Here is a 20,710-nt window from a genome sequence, read left to right on the forward strand (position 1 = left end):
TTATAACGGTACCAATTTTAAGCTTTGAATAACAAAATTTAAATAAGGTGGTACATTTCTTTTCCTTTTTTAAGAAGAAAATAAGGTTGTACTTGTTACACTTTTAATCTAAATAATTAGTATGAGTTCTGGGATGCCTTTTTAATGCTGCTTGATCCCAATCCATCTAGGGGTTATATTGAGAGGTCCTTTAACACATCTCAAACTAGAGAAAATAAATGCTTGTATTTTACAACACTAGTTTCAGATTAATATGTTGAAGGACATTGACCCTTCTTCTAATCTTGTTCTTTTGAGCCAGTGTATGGAAAAATCCATAGTTGCAATGTTTGAAGGAAGCTGCAAAATCTCATCCATAAACTGCATATATTGTCTCCCAAGATATGTCACAGACCCAAGTAGCCTGTGTTGCTAATCACTGACAATGCTTGACGACCTTTTTCTAAACTAAAACTGGATCTCCGTTTGTGTTGTTATTGGAGAGATCCAGTTTAGCCCATGTTCTTCGCAGTGTCACCAACAAGAGGGTGACAGCTTGGCAGGATAGACCGCAGATTAAGCCAATCCACAAACCCTGTACAGAATAATTCATTGCAGGCAAATTTTAGATAACTAAACTTCTTTCTAAGCACGAGGGCTTCTCAAATTGCTATAAAGGAAATATGGAAATCTTATGTCTATGCAGACAAGTATACTGATTTTTAGGCATGTTTGTGAACAGACTACTATAAATATATTTCACCTTAGCCTGTAGTTTCAAAGTAAAACCAAGGAGTCCTGAAATTGGTACTCCAATGCAGTAGAAAGTTGCCAAGTTAACATACACAACCAAGTGCTGCCAACCACATCCTCTGGCCACCCCTGCAGTATCTAAATCATTAGCACCAATAACTGTGGAATAATCTGCACATATAAAAGAAAAGTTGAGGATTATTACCTGATAAGACACCTTGAACAGAATCAGAAATTATTGAAATTGCAAGTAGAGGTGTCATTGAAGAAAATTCTTGTATGATTTCATTGCTGTTACTGAAGAATCCAGCCCAGATGTTATGACCAAAGCCAAGAGCCAAAACAACTGTGAGTGCTAGAAGGACAGAGAGCTTGATAGCAACTGCCATGGCACTCTTAGCTTGGTTTGGATTGCCTGCTCCCAACTCATTTGACACCCTCGTACTGTAATCATCAGTTCTATTTTTCTCAATATCTGTGACTAAATACAGAATGGAAGAACTAGAAGGTATAAATACAAACCAAAAGAAGTTGTTCAACTAACTAACCTTGCAGCAGCACTGAGACCATATGTGATCATGTAGGCGACAGTTTCTGTGTTCACACTGAATATATAATCCAAAAAAGGAAAAATTTGGAGTAAATCGTGAAGATTAGATCTTAAAATTTATAAAAACTAGGGGAAAAGATGTAAAACTTACCACATTGCAATCAGAGATGTAGTTGTTTCTGAGTTTTGCATTAGTCCTGCTAAGAAAACCAGAATCTCGAAAGCCCAGTACTCCAAACTGGCAAAAATTTTGACCATGTAAGACTAGTAAAATTTTTGAGGTCATGTTTCATACCATACTCCTATGTCTCCTAATAGATCAGTATGTCATAATGACTCACTAGCTGAAACCCTTTGTATTGAAAATTTTTTCAACAAATTGCCATCTTTAATTAGGACTGGCTTTCATTAATTCATTTCAGACCAGGTTCAAATTTTTTTCTGGTCATGGTACACCAATAATAGATAGAAGATTTTATAAAATTCTGCAACACTTAGTTGAACATATCTGAGTGATTGTGTTTCTATCTTTACAAAGGGTTTTGATTATATTCTAAATGTTGTTCACATATTTTTGTAAGTCTATGTTAAAGTTAATTCTATACAATTAGCAAGAGCTGAAGAGCATGGTAATGAGATGAAATAAATGAAGTTTCACTTACCATACCATTGCTGCAGAGGGCAGGGCTAGTTTTAAATTGGTAAAAATGTAATGGAATGAATCCAATGAAAATCCTTCCCATGTGTGGTTAAATTTTTTTGTGCAGACTACATACATGGCCAATATAATGACTGACAGCCAAAATGAAATTGAAGTTGCTAAAGAAGCTCCTGTGAAACCAAGACCTGTCCAATGCACTAAAGCATATGCAATGCCTATATGAATAATCAATGGTATCAACGAGAATACAACAATGGGCATAACCACAGATTGTGTCTGGAGAAATCTCAAGATGTTCTGCAGAAAGCCATATGCAAATAGTCCAGGAATGAGAAATCTCATATAGAGAGAGGCGGTCTTTGCGATGCTAGTATCTTGATGAAGTAAGATCAGTATTGGCTCTGTATAGAACCAGATGATGGATATAATGATAGAGAATAGGAAGGATATGATACAAGAGGCTTGTAGATAGATCCCCAACATTCTATATAATTTTGCACCAAACCCTTGCCCACATAGTGTCTCAAGTGCTCCACTTAAACCAACCTAAAGATAAGATTCAAGAATGAAGCATCATAGTAAGGTTAAATAAGAATACATAGCTTACAAAGACAATGAATTGACTATGCAATCTAATCAGAGTATAACTCATCTTGGACGCAATTGAGTCACAATCTATAAGCTATATATCAGGTATAGCAACAAATTTACTGTGAAAGTAGGGCTGCCACTTCACAATTGCTTTTAATGACATACAATTAAACCCTGAAAGAGTAAATTAAAACTCTAATTACTTCTTTTTTTCTTCTTACAGTAGGTGGGGGTGGGAGGATTTAAACCCAAATTCTCTCTATCAAACAGACCCGGTGACATGTTACAAGACTATTGGCCTATCATGACTTGGAGTTCTTTACGTATTCATTTATTTATTCAAGCATTCCTGTGCTACAGGACAGTTACGCCAAAGTAGATGCGTATTTAAGGAGTGCTATCACATGACTAGAAAACTTGGCCGCTTGAAACAGACCAAACTCGTGGACTTTTCTATATGCTGATATAATCATCTTTGTACTTTGCTTTTGGACTAATTACATGGAATCTTGATTCGAGCCTTTACTATCACCATCATCATCTTTGTCGGATTTTTGTCACATGTGGAGGAAATTACACAAAGATGAATAAATTTTTTTTTTATCGGAAACAAAATTGCAATTTAAAAATAGGAAACCAAATCGTATTTTAGATTACTTGTACCTTGATATCCTTTGTACTCCTTACTAGATAGCATAACCGTTTTTCCCTCCCAGCAATGATTATGTTGCAGTGCTTATCCACAGACTAACTTGATTTTCATTCATATAAAAAACAGTTTGGCAAAAAAAAAAATTGTGGCCGTGCTTATCCATATCTACCTATGATCTGTGATCAACTGAGCAACAATAGGATTCATTTCAATTTTTCACTCGTAAACCAAAGAAATATTTTCTAAGTACTAAAAGAAAGTTTAACAACTGAGCCATATATATACTAATATTTACTTGCTACCTTTTTTTTAATCATATGTTCTTTAAAGACTAAAGGGTAACATAGGAGAAAAAGAAGGTTTAGATATTCATCACATAACTACAGTAACAGATAAGAGTTACCATGAAAGCAAAGCCGGTGACAGTTGCCCAAGAGTTTGCAAGAGTGGCTCCAGCAAGCTCAAGCTCACCAAGGTGGCCGGCAAACATGACAGATACCAAGGTGATCAAGTAATAGAAAACGTTTGTAAGAATCATTGGTAGGGAAAACAAGACTTGTTTCTTGGCCTCTTCCACGTCCAACACTTTCTGCCACCACCTTTTCTTAGTTTCTTCTTCACCATGATCACCAGCCTCTATCAAAGGTGTTTTACTTTCTAAATTTGTGTTCGCTAACATATCCATTTTCTTCGAGCTATTCTTCTTCTTCTTCTTCTATCACTTGTCAGAATATAATGGTATAATCAAGTGGAACTATAAGACTGATGGACATCAATTTGACAGCTACGCAGGATATTTTGGCGTGTTGTCCTTCTCTGTATCTATCTATATCTGTATAATACTAAAAGTTAAAAGGATAATATTTAATGTTGCTACTGAGGCACATCAGCCATCAATATGACGCCTCCCTCTCTTCCTAAACCCATTCGCAGTCAAACAGGCCAACATTATGCTATTCAAAAAGTATTCATATATATATTATATGATTACAAATTAATTTGGTAGGTAAGCATATAATTACGTCACTCAAAGAGGTTCAGTAGTGAAATTATTACAAGTGGTATTAGTGATTATTCATTCATATTCAATGAATAAGTTAGTTTACCAAAAAAAAAAAAAAAAATAGTTTGTTGTTTTCCGTAATATGACAATTTTATTTTTAAAGTGCTGCAGTCCCATTTGACAGAATTTTATGGGACAAATTTTTTTTTTTTTTTAATTTTGTGCTTCGGAGGCGCTAGTCGGAGTGTGAGGCCTGGGTTTAGGATGATAGGGAGGTGCAGAGAGAGGGTTTAGAAGCAAAACAAATCTAGGTTTCTTTTTTCTTTTATTAATTTTCTTTGTTAATATCTGATGTGGTATTTTGGTTTTTAAAAAGCTGAGGTGGAGTATGCCACATTAGCAGTTTGTAAAATATTTGTAAAATAGTTTATGTATGTAGCATTATTCATTTTAAAATACTTTTACTAAATTTTTTCTTAATTTTAAAATACTATTAAAAAGAAAATGATTTCCAGTCATATCTCCATCGTAAAGCCCAATTTTTATAACTTTATTTATGTTCACCGCAAAGCCCAAAAAATGAATATTACGTTGCTGTACACCATTAAGCCCAAACCCAACCCTTCATTATTTTAAACGCCAACCCTTTCTTCTTCTTCTTCTTCTTCAGACCTTTAGCATGACTAACGCCAACCTCCCTCTCTTCCAAAGACAGATTCAATACTTCAAGCCTTCAGCTTTCTAACTCAAACCTCTCTCTTCCCTTCTTTGTCTCTTCCTCTCCTTATATAAGTGAATGACTCCTTCATACCTTATCACTATCTCCCCTCCTTTTGCTCTTCCTATCTTTCACGGTTTCAAAACTCCTCATTTAATTGAATCAGAAAACAGCTTATTTAAAGAAGAGCTCAAGAATACTGACAAAATGTGGATGATTCACTTCAGGTATTTCACCTTTGTTCATGTTTCGTTTGGGAGTGTTTCTTTTGAATGATTTACTTAGATTTATGGGTTTGGAGCCCTGTAGTGGGTTTTGCTAATTTCAATTATTGGACGCATTGCTCTCTCTTTTGTATTTCAGTAATTCAATCAACATTCTGTTTCCTTTTGTGAGAGGCAAATTGGTCTAACCACAGGCCCAGGTTCAAGGCCACCGTCAACTTTAATGGCAAGGAGTTGTTAGCTGCATCCTTTGTACGAGTCGTCAAGGTATACTTAAATTTTTATTTTCTATGTATATTTAAAATTTTTAGGGTTAATTCTTCTATGTTTTCCTGTTTGGGTATTGAGTTTATGGTCTGCAATTTTTTGTATTTTTAGTTGTTGCCGTTGGCTGTAGAGAAAAGCTTAGAAATTAGGGTAAGGAAAATTACCCCAATCTGTGATTATTTTTTATTAGGCTTATATCAAGTTGAGGTTATACAATTTCAGGGAGATCAGAGGAAGAATGTTCCCACCTTCCTTGTGCAAGCTGGCATTGTGAAGAAGGAACATATCAAGATTCATTGTTTTTGAATAGTTGTAGCCTGCAGGTTAATCTCCATATGTGGTTTGCATTATTCTCGTCACACTATAGTGGATAGTTTATGATCTGACCCTTAGATTGTAGCCATAATACATGTGACTTTGTTATATGTACGTCTATCTTCTGTGTCAATTTGGTAGTTTTGCTGCTTGCTGAGTTGTGTATGATTTGACCCTTAGATTGTAGCCATAATACATGTGACTTTGTTATATGTACGTCTATCTTATATGTCAATTCGGTAGTTTTGCTACTTGCTGAGTTGTGTGGGAGGGTCATTATGGATTGTACCGAAGCCTTTATCCATACCTTAATCAATAATACTAATTTCATGTTTTATATAGATGATTGCGCATTGATTGGATGTATTTAAATGTCTAATTGATTTAATTGTCATGTAATTAGGTATTGCCTCATTCGGCTATGATAAATTGATAATAGAGTAGATAAACTAACAGAAAAGGCCAAGAGTTATTCAAACAAGAGATGGACACCATAATAACTTCTTTCGTTGCAGATGCTTGCATTTTCTTTTTCATGTTTGTAGATGTACATCATCAAGCAAGGGTAACATATTTCTTTATTCATTGTTTATTTTTTTTCCTTTTTTTTTTTTTTTGGTAGTAAGCTTAATTTAATTACTGCATTTGAAATTTTTTCCCTCCTTCGTTCTTTCTTATGTTTTTTTTTTTTTTTTTTTTGTTTGCTTCAAAAGAATTTACTACTATATATGTAGTATGTTAGTTGGAGAAGTTAAAATATTATGTTATGCTTGGTTAAATAAGATTTTTAATTCTTTTTTTTTTTTTTGGGTTTCAATTTTTATAATTTTTAGCTATAAGTTCCACAGGCCTTGAGTTTCTTAGAGATTTTGTGCATGATAAATCTCTCTCTCTTCCTCTTAAATTTGCTTATTTTATAGAGTTTACCCAAAAAGTTTTTTTTTTTTTTTAAATGAAAGAATTTTGATTTTGTTAATTTTTAAATTTTGAGCAAGTTATTGGGGTTTTAGTTCATAAATTTTGCAGTTAGAATATTGTTTCAAATTTGATGAATTTTGGGGAATGTAATTGTGTGAAAATTTTATAAACTTTTATTGCCTAGGAAGCTAACTTAAGTCTAACAAGAAAGCCATAAACAACTAAAGTCTAACATGAAGGCCATGAACATCTAGGTAGTTTGTTGGCATGTTTTTTGTTTAATTCTTTTCCTTCCCCTAATATAGCTTTGCCATTTGATTGTTAGTAGAAATTGAAATAACACAATTTTCTTATTCTGGATGAAATTTTTTATGGGTTTTTATTTTATGTATAGTTTTCAATGCAACTAACATCAATTCAATACACAAACATGAAAGTGGAAATGAGAGTTCTTGATGCTCTTTTTTAAAGCTCTCTCTGATTTATTAATTTCCGTTGCTTATTGTTTCAACGTTTAGGATTCAGTGACAAACTTATTTTGTATTTGTACTTTTGCTTTACTTATGGGGAAAATTTGATGAGTTTTCTATGTTTGTGTTTTGTAGTTCGTATTGATTTGCTAGATGTGAATGGTGATGTGGGCGGACTTAGACGAAGATAATGAGCTACTTGTCTTTTATCTTAAGGTTTTTGTTTTTCCTTTATATTAAGCTGTAAATGTGTAATAGTTTATTTGAAATCTTATATAGATTCTATTTATAGTCATAGGTTCAACATAATATATTCAAAGAAACGCCTGTTAATTATTTTTTTACTAAGTTATTGAATCAAACATGCATCCAAAATCTGTTTTAAATGGAAATAATTCAACTGATGATTGTTTACCTTTTTTTTTTCTAGACTAAAGAAGAATGTTGTGTACCTGATGGTGCACTCCCACACATAGATAGAGTGGAAGAAAACCATAAACTGGAGTTCTATGGAGTTCTTGAAAACTTGCCTTAAGTTATGATTAGGAGTTCTATGATGATTGTATGTAACTTATTATAGAACATGGTGGAAAAATTGAATCTAAAGGAAAGAGGAACCATTTTGGATTAGCACATGTTGACAAGTTTGGGGTTTGATGGTGCCATAGAAGTTTCAGTGGAAGTCTTCTCTCAGTTGCTAAGCTGTCACGTATGTAAATTAGGTTACTTATTGAAAAAAAAATTGTAAATTAGGCTAGATATTGAAAGTTCTTGCTGAATGCTATAGTTGCTAAAAGCTATGTTTAGCTACTAAACTACTTGAGATGTTCCTTAAAATTTTGGGATATAAGTTAATAAGAAATGCTTTTTACATTATGCTTTCAGATATAATTTTTATTCAACTTTGATGTTGGTTTTTATTCCCTTTTAGATTTTATAGAGAAGTAGGAACACATAATTTGTATTTTAATTTTGTGTGTTTTTGTGTATGCATATCCACATTCCCGCACACAATATATACACTATCAACTGATATAGTTGCATGGCTAGATAGTTTAGCAAATACCTATTAGTCTTAAATGGGGTTTTGCATTTTAATAAAATTTAATGAATTCAAAGTGGAAATTTGTTAGATAGCACCGATTGTGTTTTTAACCAATTGAATATCAAGAAACATTTTACATTTTTAATTTTTTTTTTTTTTTTTTTTTTTTTTTTAGTTTATATAACATGCCTCATTAAATAGAACTAAACATTGCAATATGAACTAAACATTAGACTTGCTTATCTCTTTTCCAACTACAAAACGTACCAATACTGAGAAACACTATTTGAAAGGATATTTAATTGGAAAATAATTGTGCTTGCCAAATGAGGAGTAAAGATTCATAAATTTACTTTTGTAAGTTTGGAATGAAGTATTTTTAAAGGTTATGATTATGGATTCATCAAACTTGCAACATATAACCATTTAAATTTGTTGTTTAAGTACATGAATATTAGGAATTAATTTTATAGCTTTCATCAATCCAGAGGAAGATGAATTAAAAAAAAAAAGAACTTCTTGAACATTTTTCTGAATTTTTCCGTGCATCGCACGGGTTAGTGACTAGTATATATAAAACCGAAACCTTTGAAACTCTCACAATTTTCCACGTCATCATTATTTTTAAAACATCAGCATTATAAAACAAAAATTCTGATTTTAACCAAGCCTAATCTACCCAATGCACCTAAACCCTCAAAACTTCTTACTCTAACAAGGTTACACCGAGCTGTGTCTTCTCTAACTTTCCGGATCCCGCAATTAGCTCATTGCATCAACCAATATGAATTGGTTCTCTATTGAACTGCTTCCCAAATACCAAGAACTTTCTCACTACTTTGAATTTGGTGAGGTAAGGATTTGGTTTATGATCCTCTCATTAGTACGACAATGGAGAGGGTAAGAGTAGAGGAATTTGGAAAATCAAGTGTATAAGATTGTAGATAAATCAATTTTGTTTTTCTCTAAGGTTTCTCTCACAAAATTCTCTTTAGAAGCTCTCTACATTTCGTGGATATGAGGGTATTTATATTAGGGTATGAGATGGAATGTGAAAAGACACTTTTTAGCAAAATAGGGTGCACTGGCGAGTCACTTGCGATTAGGATGAGTTGCGAGTTCCAGTCGTGAGTTACCAGACTAGGCTAGACTGTATTTTTTGCCCTATAGTGATCCAGCTGACCTGACTCTTCATCTTCCTACATGCTTCACACGTGTGCTTCATTTTGGTGAATCACCACTCGCAACTCAGTCGCGAATCACCTTCTTGTTGCACACTCTTGATCAAATCTTCACACTCTTTCACATACAACTCTTACATTATTCCCACCTAAATATAGGGTTTCTAAATGTTGTACTACAAGCAAATAGGGATGGCAATTTTGCCCTGCCCCGCTTAACCCGCCCTTCCCCGATTCACCCCACGTGGGTTTTCCTCACTCCGCAAAGGTGGTAGGGCGGGATGGGGCAAGATTTTAGCCCCGCACCACGTGGCGGGATGGGGATGGGTTTAGACATTTTAGACTCGCCCCACCCCGCCCTGTCCATGCTCCGCCCTGCGTTGCTAATGGTTATAATTGTAAATTTTTCATATCCTAAAACTCTACTATTTAAACAAACATATCAATATTAACTTATTTATTTTACCCAATGTGGTTCTCTGCTTTTATTTTGTTATGTGTTATATTATGAGTTTTTTTTTTTTTTTTGGTAATTGTCTTGTTAAATTTAGTTGTAATTTCAAGTATATTTTTATTAATGAAATAGGTTTCATTAAAAAAAAATTGTACTAGTTGTAGGGTAAATTAACAAAATGTAGAGTTTTACGGGATGGGGCGGGGCTTTGCAGGGCCTTGAGGGGCGGGGATGGGGTGAAAAGGTTTTCCCCGTCATGCGAGGCAGGGTGGGGATGAGGCAAGACAAAACCATGCGGGATGGGAACGAATACCCCATCCTTCGGCCCTGCCCCGCCCCGTCCCATTGCTATCTCTACAAGCAAATTTGGCATGGAATAAAACCAATACATAATTGAATAAATTCAACTTTACCATTATAGTGTAATACTAATATCTCATATACCTCACATATTATTATTAGGCTAAAATGCAAAACTTACCCCTTAAATTTCACCAAAATTGATTTTAGTCATTTAACTTAGCTTTTGATTATTTAAGTTCTGTAAGTTTCAAAACACTTCAATTCAGTTTTCTGTTAAAGTTTCATCTAGTATTTCTGTTAAGTCCCCCAAAATGACGACATTTTGGTATATTTTTAATATTTAATTTTTATTTAATAAATTATTTATAATTTTTTTTTTAAAAATTAATTAAAAAAACCCAGAAAATTAAAAACTGGGCAAACACATCGTACACCAAATCTGAACAAGAAAATACATCACCCACCCCACCAAAAACCCTAACCCAATACAAGAGAGAGAAAGAGACACGACACACACACAAATAGGGGAAAGAAGTTAGCATCTTTGCCGGAAACACTTCTCCGATGTCACTCGATCTCTCCTCTGTACCTATTATCTTTTTTTTTTTGAGATCTCGCTCTCGATCTGTACATTACTAAACCTATATATGTTTCATATGGTTGGAAGGAGATATACAATCAAAGCCCCATAATTTATTCCTAGGTTTCCTAATAGACAAAATTGTATTTGTAGCTTTGAGATACAATTTGTTTAGATTGAACTCAAGACTATTCTAGATTTGTTTAGATTTGAAACCGTCTCTCAAGAGTACATGTGAAAGCATTCGCTTTCAAAAGTCTACATTGTTAATTTGCCCAGTTTTTTTTTTTTTTTTTTGGTTTTTTTTTAAATTTATTTTTAACTAACGTATTTTTTTTAATTTATAAATAAATAATAAAATATTAAATATTAAAAACAAATCAAAAGGAACATTGTTTTGGGGACTAAGTGACAATACTAGACGGAACATTAATAGGTGATTGAATTGAGGAGTTTTGAGATTTAGAAAATTGAAATGAATGAAAAAAAAGTTGGAGAACTTAAATGAATTTTAGTGAAACTTAGAAGGTGAGTTTAGCTGCTTATAAGTTTTTTTTTTTTTTTTTTGGTAAAAAAAAAATTATTATTATTATTATTATTATACGTTTGATTGTGAGCCAGTTGCAATAGAAATGCAGTTAACCGACACAAACAACAGGGATTTTGATAATTGCGTGAGTTATATATAAACTCATATAGATGCATGTAGTCCTACCTTAGGAAATCGGGTAAAGTGAATGAACTATATTTGGACTTGGACTTTAGGGTTATTATATATGATGATAAACCTTGGCGTCCTTTTGGTGGGCTATTTAATCTAATTAATAGCAGACTCGTATGCCAAAGAAAAAAACACAGAGAGAGAGAGAGAGAGAGAGAGAGGCGGCTACGAAGAGAAAATAGTAATCGTGGTGGGGTGGGGAAAAGAGAAGCAAAAATACAAATTGAAGACTTGTTTTGGCCTTTGAAAATATGTATGGTTTCTTTAATTTCCCAAAAAAAAAAAAATGTATTAGGTTAGACTTGTCTCTTTTCCAGCCTTCCAGGCAGTGAGCCTATTAAGACTAAAGTAGATTAACAAAGACTATCAGTGAATGGAAATATATATATATATATATATATATTATATAAAATGTAAGAATTTCTGACTTATACTCTTGTTTTGGATTGGACTGTGGTGTGTGTTTTATCATTCCTGCCAAAATTTTGTTTTTCAAATTTTTTACCGGCATAACGCTTAATTTTGTATCTATATATTTATGATAACTTTTATTTATTTATTTTGTGTTAAAGCAATTTTAGTTTCACCAAAAAAGAAAAAAGAAAAAACACTGTGGCCATAATTGTCACGATTAGTAGATTAAAAAGGTCAACCAAATTTTGCTAAACTAGTTGAGTTCTACGCATTCACGTACGTTCACCTCTTTATATTCTATACAAAGATAATATAATATAAAAATTTTGAATTTTTTTCCACAAATTCTCTTATTGACTTTTTATTTATTAACACTTATTAACTAATATATATATATATATATATCATATATCACAACTTTTTGTCTAACTCCCCTAAATGTAAGTCTTAAAATTTCAAAACTTTACATTTCTCACACATACACACAAAACTCTTTATATTTTAATTTATCATTTTCACCTCTTGCACTTCTACCCCTTTATATATACCTACTCATAACCCCAGGGGCGGAATTACCCTTGGACCGGGGGGCAATAACCCCTCCTAATTTTAAAAAAAAAAATTATTATATATATGTGTATTAATTTTAGCAATTTTGTTCTATAAAATTACATTTTATTTCCCCTTAACAATATCATTGGTTCTTTTAAGAGTAATGTTATACTCACAAACTTTTTTATAACATTTTTACAAACCCTTTTGGTAGCAAATTTTTATTGGTTCGCATATGGGCACACCATTTACATCATTTTTTACTTACTAGTAACCACTTATTAATAAGTAATTTATAAAAAAAAAACTTGCAGCTCTAGTATTTTCCTCATTTTAGTGACCATAAAAAAAATTTATAGATGTAAAATCTAAAACAAAATATTCAAGTAAAAAAAAAATTAGCTCAACAACAAAAATTACCAGTAAAATTAAAAACAAAATTAACCTTAATTAACTAATTTTATCCAAAATAAATTACCCTGCCCTTTAAAAAATTCTAAATAAAAATAATTTTGTTCTTAACTACCAAAAAAAAAAAAAAAATCTCAGCAACTAGGTAGTAGAATTAGAGGTTCAAATCACTGCACACAGCCAACAGTAAAACCGCCCCCCTAACTCAAAGTTTTGGCTCCATCCCTGCATAACCCTTCATGCTGTCCCATCCCATGTCAAATACAAATAGACCAAAAATGATATTATTTATCTTCAATCTTTCGACAACATTTACCTAACTCTACCATTATTATTTCATTTAATTCTAACCCATATGAGCTAGCTACAACCAAAGAAGGGGGGCTTGCATTTTATATTGAATAACAACGACAATTACGATTTTGATGTTAAGGTCTAACGTTGTGGATTTGTGGGTTTTGTAAATGATGTAATTGATTGTGAGTGTTTGAGATATGTATTTTATTTTAAAATTAAGAAGAAAGAGAAAGACACATTCTATATCAACTTTTAGTCTACAATATTCCTCCAAAGTTTTTTTTATTATTATTATTATTTTATTATATATATTTAATTTCTCACTATTTCAATTGAATAATTATAATAGATATATGTGTGCAATTTTTAATTATTGCTTTTTATGCTCAAGGGTTTAACTTACCTTTAGTACTTTTTAAAACTGAACATCTCTTTTTGTTTTAAATAACAATGGTAAGTGATAGTAGATTTTAATCTTCATATTTTATTTAGTTAGTTGGTGATGTAGCAGTTTCTCATTAAAATAAAAGGAAATTCCATTTAAAAAAGTAACTGGAGGTAAGCCAAACCCTATGATGAACTCGTTTCTAATAAAGTTCTATAACAATTATGCTATAATACATATATAACATTTTCCAAAACAATCTTATATAAAATATTACAACATTATTCGTGCACCACATGGGTAACTTACTAGTCTATATCTATATATTACTAAAAACCGAAGCATAACATTTAATATTGTTACGCTTAAGTTAAGCCACATCAGCAACTGTGTCATTACCATTTTTTTTTCTTGAATTTGTCCTATAATTTAAAAATAGTTTTCCTAAGTTTAAAAATACTAATAAAAGGAAAATAATTCCCAACCCTATCTCTTACACCATTACAATTTTAGATGGTAACCCTTTGTGTTCCACTTTACAATTTCAAATGGCAACCCTTTGTGTTTCACAGTTACAATCTCAAACGGCAACCTTTTAACTTCCAAATGCCAGATTATGGCTTTCTAACTCCTTCATCTCTCTCTCTTCACATTATTTTAATACAATTTAAAAATAGTTTTCCTAAATTTAAAAATACTAATAAAAATCTATATCTATATATTACTAAAACCTGAAGCGTAGCATTAAATGTTGCTACGCTCAGGTTGAGCTATATTAGCAGCCATGTCATTACTGTTTTTTCTTTCTTAAATTAGTCCTATAATTTAAAAATAGTTTTCCTAAATATAAAAATACTAATAAAAAGAAAATAATTTCCAACCCTATCTCTTACACGGTTACAATTTTAGACGGCAACCCTTTGTGTTCCACAGTTATAATTTCAAATGGCAAACCTTTGTGTTCCATGGTTACAATCTCAAACGGCAATCTTTCAACTTCCTAACGCCAAACTATGGCTTTTTAACTCCTTCATCTCTTTCTCTCTTCACACTATATTAATACAATTTAAAAATACTAATAAAAAGAAAATAATTCCCAACCCTATCTCTTACACGGTTACAATTTTAGACGGCAATCCTTTGTGTTCCACGGTTATAATCTCAAACAGCAACCTTTCAGCTTTCTAACGCTAGACTTTGGCTTTCTAACTCTTTCATCTCTTCCTCTCCTCTCACTATATTAATATTGAAAAGCTAGATGATTCAGTTCAGGTGTCTCTAAATCCCAGTTGCTCTTTACCTCTATTCTTGTGATTGCCTTGCATAATAGTTCAATTTAAGGATTAGATTAATAGTATTATTCTATTTTTATTGCTTTTTTTTTTTTTAATTTTTTTTATTTATATAATTTTGTTACTACCTCTTTTGTGTTGTGGGTCATATATGGGTTTTTATGTATTTAGGTTGGGTATTTGTACTGATATATGATTGTTTGTTTCTATTTTTAATATGGATTTGTTTGTTTCTTTGTTGTTGTTGTTGTTGTTGTTGTTTTTTTTTTTTTTTTTTTTTTTTTTTTTTTTTTTTTTTTTTTAAATGTTTGAGATGATAACATTATCGGTTTATATTGTGTAATCGGTGTGATAGATTTTTAGTAGTATCCGTGTGATAGAGTTTTAGTATTTAGAAAATTGAATGATAGAGTTTTAGTAGTATCCATGCCTGTAGAAATTCAATTGTATGGTAAAATCCTTGCTTACAGAAATTCAATTTGCTAAGGTGTTTTAGTAGTTAGCAAATTGAATGATAAAGTTTAAAATTCAATACTATAATTAGAGCATGATACTTCTCCTTTTTTCTTAGTCTCCTCATCTAAGTGAATCCCTCCTTCATCATTAGAATCGATTTAAAATTCCTTCTATTAGTTTTGATTGTATTTGATTGTACTCTTGGCTATCACATGGTTATAAATAAAGTGATTACATGCCTATTGCTTTGGAAGGAGATTCCATTGTTGGCCGAATAGTTTAGGTAACCAAAAGAATATTTGGCTCCAAAGTGGATGATATGTAGAGTAATCTTTGACATTGGAAAAGAATTGTATACTGAAGCAGAAACTACAAGTGAGAGAGTCTGAACAATTTATGTAGATATTGTTTAATAAGAGAGGCTGGACAATTTATGTAGTTATTGTTTAATGAGAGACGTTAAACAGTTCATGTAGAGTATCGTTGACATTGAAAATTTGTATTGTTGTTGCATTAGTATAATTCAAGCATGGTGTGAATTACTAGAAATTTGTATTGCAACTCATCACTGTTGGTGACCAGAATTTGTATTGCAACTCACAACTGTTGGTGAGAATTTTTATTGCTCTCTTTATATGTTTGGGTTGGTTGGAATAATTATTTACTAGTGATATGTTATTAAGTTCTTTAGCATGGTGAATCCCACAAAAATTGGTAGTTACATATCAGAAGTTCTTGATGTTGGCCTTCTTGGACCTCTGTTTAAGGTGGATTTGCTCAGTTTTTACAAACTTAATATATGTTCTAACATGAATATATAGTCTGGTGGAATTTAAATTGTACTAATTTTTAATAGAAATTGAATTTGAAGAATTGTTGGTATTCTTAAATACTAATAATATTTAGGGTTGATGATATTCTCATGAACTAGCTGGTATGAATATCTTTTGCTATAGGTGTTTATGTAGAACAGAAACTTATGTCATTTGTAGCAAAAGAGAAATATTGGGTTTTGTGCAAAGCATCAGATATACAACAAAGAAATAGAAAACAAAATTTTAGCACTTCATTGTCCTTATTTATTTTGGTGGTGTTGAAGTTGTTTAATTTGGTTTAGCATGCAATATTATGTATTAATCCAGCTCAAGTGAAAAAAAGTAAATAGGATATATTCTCGATGATATGATGTAGAGCATTCGATCAATTATATTTTGGTATTGATCAATTTTAAACTCATCCACATATTTATATTTCAATTAAAAAAATGTATACTAATTTTAAAATTTAAGTACTATTGCAAATTTGCATAAGCATGTGCCAGAAGAAGTTCACGGTGTTCCACGTCTCTATTAAGGTAAGTTTATCATTTTATCATTAAAAGAATAACAAAAGAAGTCACAAGACACAAATTTTTTCTATTTCTTTATGTGTTTAGTATGTGTGTGATTTTTTTTTTTGGAGGAAAAAGACACCGCTTGAAATTTGATTAAGAAGTTGGAAAATTAGCAAAAAGAAAAGCATCAACGTTTGATGGAATAGTCTCCATACAAACTAATAAAGGAAAAGAAATTCTTGCTTTTTAGGCTAAAACATGTGCAACAGCATTACCTTGCCTTACAATATGAGAGAAAGAGAAACTTCTCAGGGAGCTAAAATTAATTAAAGTATCTCTAAAAAGAATGGGTTTCCTAACATATGTATCATATGGAATGTGGCATACATAGGAAAAAAATAAAGCTGTCATTTTACAATTTCCTTTGGAGTCCAGTTGGAAAGGTATACATATTCTTTCTCCTTTATTTTGGAGTAATGGTTGAATTAAATAATAAATTGGGACGGAGGGTGTAAATATTGGAAAATTATTAGGTACTCCCAGAGTACAATAAATGCGTACTCCCCCCCCTTTCACATGAATGATGGGTCCTATCATGAATTTAATTAGTAGGACTCACCATTCATGTGAGAGGAGGGAGTAAGCATTTATGGTACTCTAAGATTACACAATAATTTCCCATAAATATTATCATTATTACCAAAGCTTTGTTGTGAAGTGTCACAATGTCTTTTATCTTCATAATTTTTCATTTCAAGGCTTGTTGTGACTTGAGCCACATTGTCTAAGGAAATGAAACACTCTAGTGGGTGTTCTACTTTTGTTTATATGTGTCTGAAATTTGTTTAGTTCATAGGTTTGTTTATATTTATTCCCCTTGATGTGCTATATCATAAAAAAGGCTGTTTTTTATATAATTTTTTTTATAGTAATTATCGTCATTTTTGTTGTAGTTGAATCAAAATTAGATCTGCATAATTAGTAGTTGCTGCATCTTCATCATTATCACAAGTTTAAGATAGAGATTACCCTCATCAATAACTGTTGCGTCTTCTTCATTGCCAAACTTGATCATTTTGACAAACCTTTTATTTATCTGATTGTACCACATGTATTTATTTACTTTTAATTGTAAGATTTTTATGTCTTTTGATATAAATTAACTAGCTATTATGCTAGCCAAACCGCTTGCTTCTTCAGTTTATTTTCTAATCGTTTACTTTGCCTCCAACACTATCATAATTGATTGTCTCTCTACACACACACACACACACACACGCACACATACACACATATATATTGTTTTGTAGGATTCAAGCAAGAAAGAGTTTAAGATGCTTGTTGTGTTATTCTCTCAAATTTTTTACAGCATGAACAACTTGCAGTATTGAAGGAATTACTGAATATTTTATATCAATAGCTATTTGTTAATAGGTGTTTGACAACTTTAGAATATGAAAGTTTTAGGTTAAATGGGTAACAATTTTAATTTTGTTAATTTTTGCTTTTTAAATTGCTAATAGTGATTTATCATATTAAGTAGGTAGTTTATTTGTATATTAATCAGCTACAATGTTGTAATGTTATTTATTTTTTCTTTCTAATTTGTGAGGTTTAATTCAAATAATTTTGAATAAGTCCTCTAAAATGAAATTCAATACAAAAGAAATTTGTTAGGGACTCTGTAAGGCTAAAGGGAGCTTGAAGATAATATAAGTTTTGGCCTCTTGTATTTTATATTGTGAGCTTCAGTTGCTACAAGTAGTATTGTAGTAACTTAGATATGAAACTCTATATGTAACACAAATAGTTAAGGATAACAATATTCACTAATATTTGTCTTTTAATTTAAATGGTATTTTGCATAATTGCTTAGCATTCATTAGATTTCATTTTCAGTAATTTTCCCATGCATCACACAGGTTAGCGACTAGTATATATAAACGTAGAAATCTTATGTGAGAAAGCATGAGTTTCTGCCATGTGGTGCTCTTTTTGACAAGGAATTTTTTTCACATAAATTCTTTACTCAAGTGCCACATTAGAGATATTGACTAATTAAAATTCTAAAGATAAAAACTCTTTATTCTCTTAGATTCATTGTATCAGGACATTCCTCAAGTGCCACGTCAGAGATAAGGACTAATTAAAATTTAAAAGATAAGGACTCTTCATGTTCTTGGGTTCATTGTTTCAAGACTTTCCTCTTTCTCACAAAGCACAAAAATTTTCATGTTTCCACTCACCATTTTCATTTCTTGCACTTCTGCTACTTTATATATACCTACCAGTCCTACCAATAGCCTTTAATCTTCATGCCATAGGTTAGGTGCTTTTTTATTTTGTTTTAGCCCACACAATTTCTTGGTTTCTTTGTAATTTTTGACTACTATTTAGTGTAGTATTGGTATGATCCTCGACCATAAAAGTAAAAAATTATGATTATTTTGGAGTTTTCTTTGTGAATCAAGATTATTTCAACTTTAGTTGCAATTATTCAGGAATAGTGTGCAAATGGTGTACAAACTACAATCATATTGTTAGTTCCCTCCATCAAAGCTACAATTAAGTAGTTCTTCACATAATTTTTATATTCTTTCTCATGTATCTTTTATATATAGTACTTATCCAACTAAATCTTTTTTTTTTTTTTTTTTTTTGTTAGTGTTGTTGATTATAGTTGTTGCAGTTTGTTAGGATTAATTTCAAATTATTTAGTTTTCTATTATGGTTTTGATATACGATTGTAAGTTAATTAGTATGCTCTACTTCTCTATATAAAGACAAAGCTCATGTGTAAATTTAATAATACAAGACCAATTCTCTCAATTTTAGCTTATACTTTTCTTGAATTTTAGCATTCTCTCTCTCTCTCTCTCTCTCTCTCTCTCTCTCTCTCTCTTTTATTTATTTTTTAAGGATATAAAGGCCCTATTAGAGGCAAAATTGATAAATGGAAGTATATTTAGCTAATTTTTGTTTGATTACATTCTCTTTATGTCGGTATACAAATAATTTTTTATTTTTTGTTTAGATTATGAATAAAGTGTTTGAGATTTGGTGAGAAGAATGAAGTGGTTGAGGAAGTGTTCGGTTTTAGAAATAAAATCTACCTTTTATCAAGATGTTATTTTATTATTTTAAATATTAAATTTATACTATAGTATAGATTCCTAAAAATTTCTAATAACTGTGCAATTCCATTCTCATATATATAGATTAGTAAAGAAAACCTACTCAATAGTTGAAAATTACTTTTAGGATAAGGAAAAATTATAAAATATGAATTTAAAAATATTAAACTTCAAAGAATTCAGCAATATTATAGGAAATATCATATATACAATATAACAAAATGAATATTATATATGGGTCTTCAAAGGATAAAAATTATTTTCAAATGAAATTATTAAACATTCATGTATCGCGTGGGACATTATCTAGTTTGCTATAGAGCTATAGAGATGTATAAAAAATATTCAAAAAAAAAAAACTTATCATCTTCCATTAAAGTTAGCACTCAAAATGCTAACAAAGTTAAACAACCAATATCATCCAACTCTTAATATATTGAGAATTTCTAAGTCTGAATATACCAATTCTTATATTAGCACAATGGTACATCAATCTATAGATTTGCCCCTCCAAATGTTTAAAGCAAAGACAAATTTAAGGCCAGAATATACTAGATAAAATTAGTGAATAAAGCCCCTATCAATTTGTTAAATAAATTAAAGTGGAAAAATAAAAAAACAAAATTTAAATAAATATAAAAGAAGAATTGAAGAAGAATTTTGTACCTATCAAGATTTTATAGCCATTTTTGCTTAGATTTAATTTAAAAAAAAAAAAAAAAAAAAAAAAAAAAAAAACTCTTTGTTAAGGATGATGGCACAAACTATACGACTGCCATCATTATATATAGTCTTTATAATGCTAAGAAACCTAATGACATGAGGCTAATTTTTAGCAATAATGGAGATATTTTTAAACCTTCTAGGGGGCCAAGGCCCCCACAATTGTACATAGTTCTGCACCTGTCATTAGATTCGTGAAGGTTATCCTCGAAAGCATGGGTGTGGCTTTAGGGACGCCGCACTCGCACTCGACGCAGTGTGTGGTGCGCGACGCTGCTAATTGTGTGTAAGTGCCACGTCTTTTTTTTTTTTCTTTGGATTCGCACCA

At 31.3% G+C, this 20,710-nt stretch overlaps 1 protein-coding gene and 1 long non-coding RNA gene across 6 annotated transcripts; one reads left to right on the top strand and one right to left on the bottom strand.

Moving 5' to 3' along the window:
• On the bottom strand, positions 1-3,995 carry LOC126695038 (protein DETOXIFICATION 18-like). The gene is made up of 7 exons (XM_050391647.1): positions 3,590-3,995; positions 1,945-2,489; positions 1,434-1,520; positions 1,281-1,337; positions 938-1,176; positions 743-861; positions 1-574 (listed from the first exon to the last, which is right to left on the bottom strand). The coding sequence occupies exons 1-7, from the start codon at positions 3,869-3,871 to the stop codon at positions 443-445; spliced, it is 1,461 nt and encodes a 486-aa protein (XP_050247604.1). The 5' UTR covers positions 3,872-3,995; the 3' UTR covers positions 1-442.
• Positions 3,996-4,839: 844 nt separating this feature from the next.
• Positions 4,840-7,992, top strand: LOC126695041 (uncharacterized). 5 transcript variants are annotated; one of them, XR_007645952.1, is made up of 6 exons: positions 4,840-5,134; positions 5,271-5,398; positions 5,510-5,548; positions 5,621-5,721; positions 7,237-7,317; positions 7,532-7,992. It is a non-coding gene; the product is annotated as an uncharacterized LOC126695041 (long non-coding RNA). The 5 variants fall into 5 exon arrangements; XR_007645951.1 differs by having other exon boundaries at positions 5,510-5,721; XR_007645954.1 differs by lacking the exon at positions 5,621-5,721.
• Positions 7,993-20,710: the final 12,718 nt, after the last annotated feature.

Source organism: Quercus robur, chromosome 8 (assembly GCF_932294415.1).
Source record: "Quercus robur chromosome 8, dhQueRobu3.1, whole genome shotgun sequence".
In the NCBI taxonomy this organism is placed as follows: Eukaryota; Viridiplantae; Streptophyta; class Magnoliopsida; order Fagales; family Fagaceae; genus Quercus; species Quercus robur.

Bases quoted from the DNA above. Each gene is read 5' to 3' on its own strand.
- LOC126695038 (XM_050391647.1), bottom strand. From the start codon at position 3,871: ATGGATATGTTAGCGAACACAAATTTAGAAAGTAAAACACCTTTGATA. The intron at 2,490-3,589 runs GTAACTCTTATC...TCTTATCTTTAG, and splicing joins TCACCGGCTTTGCTTTCATG to GTTGGTTTAAGTGGAGCACT. The intron at 575-742 runs GTGAAATATATT...TATTCTGTACAG, and splicing joins CTTTGAAACTACAGGCTAAG to GGTTTGTGGATTGGCTTAAT.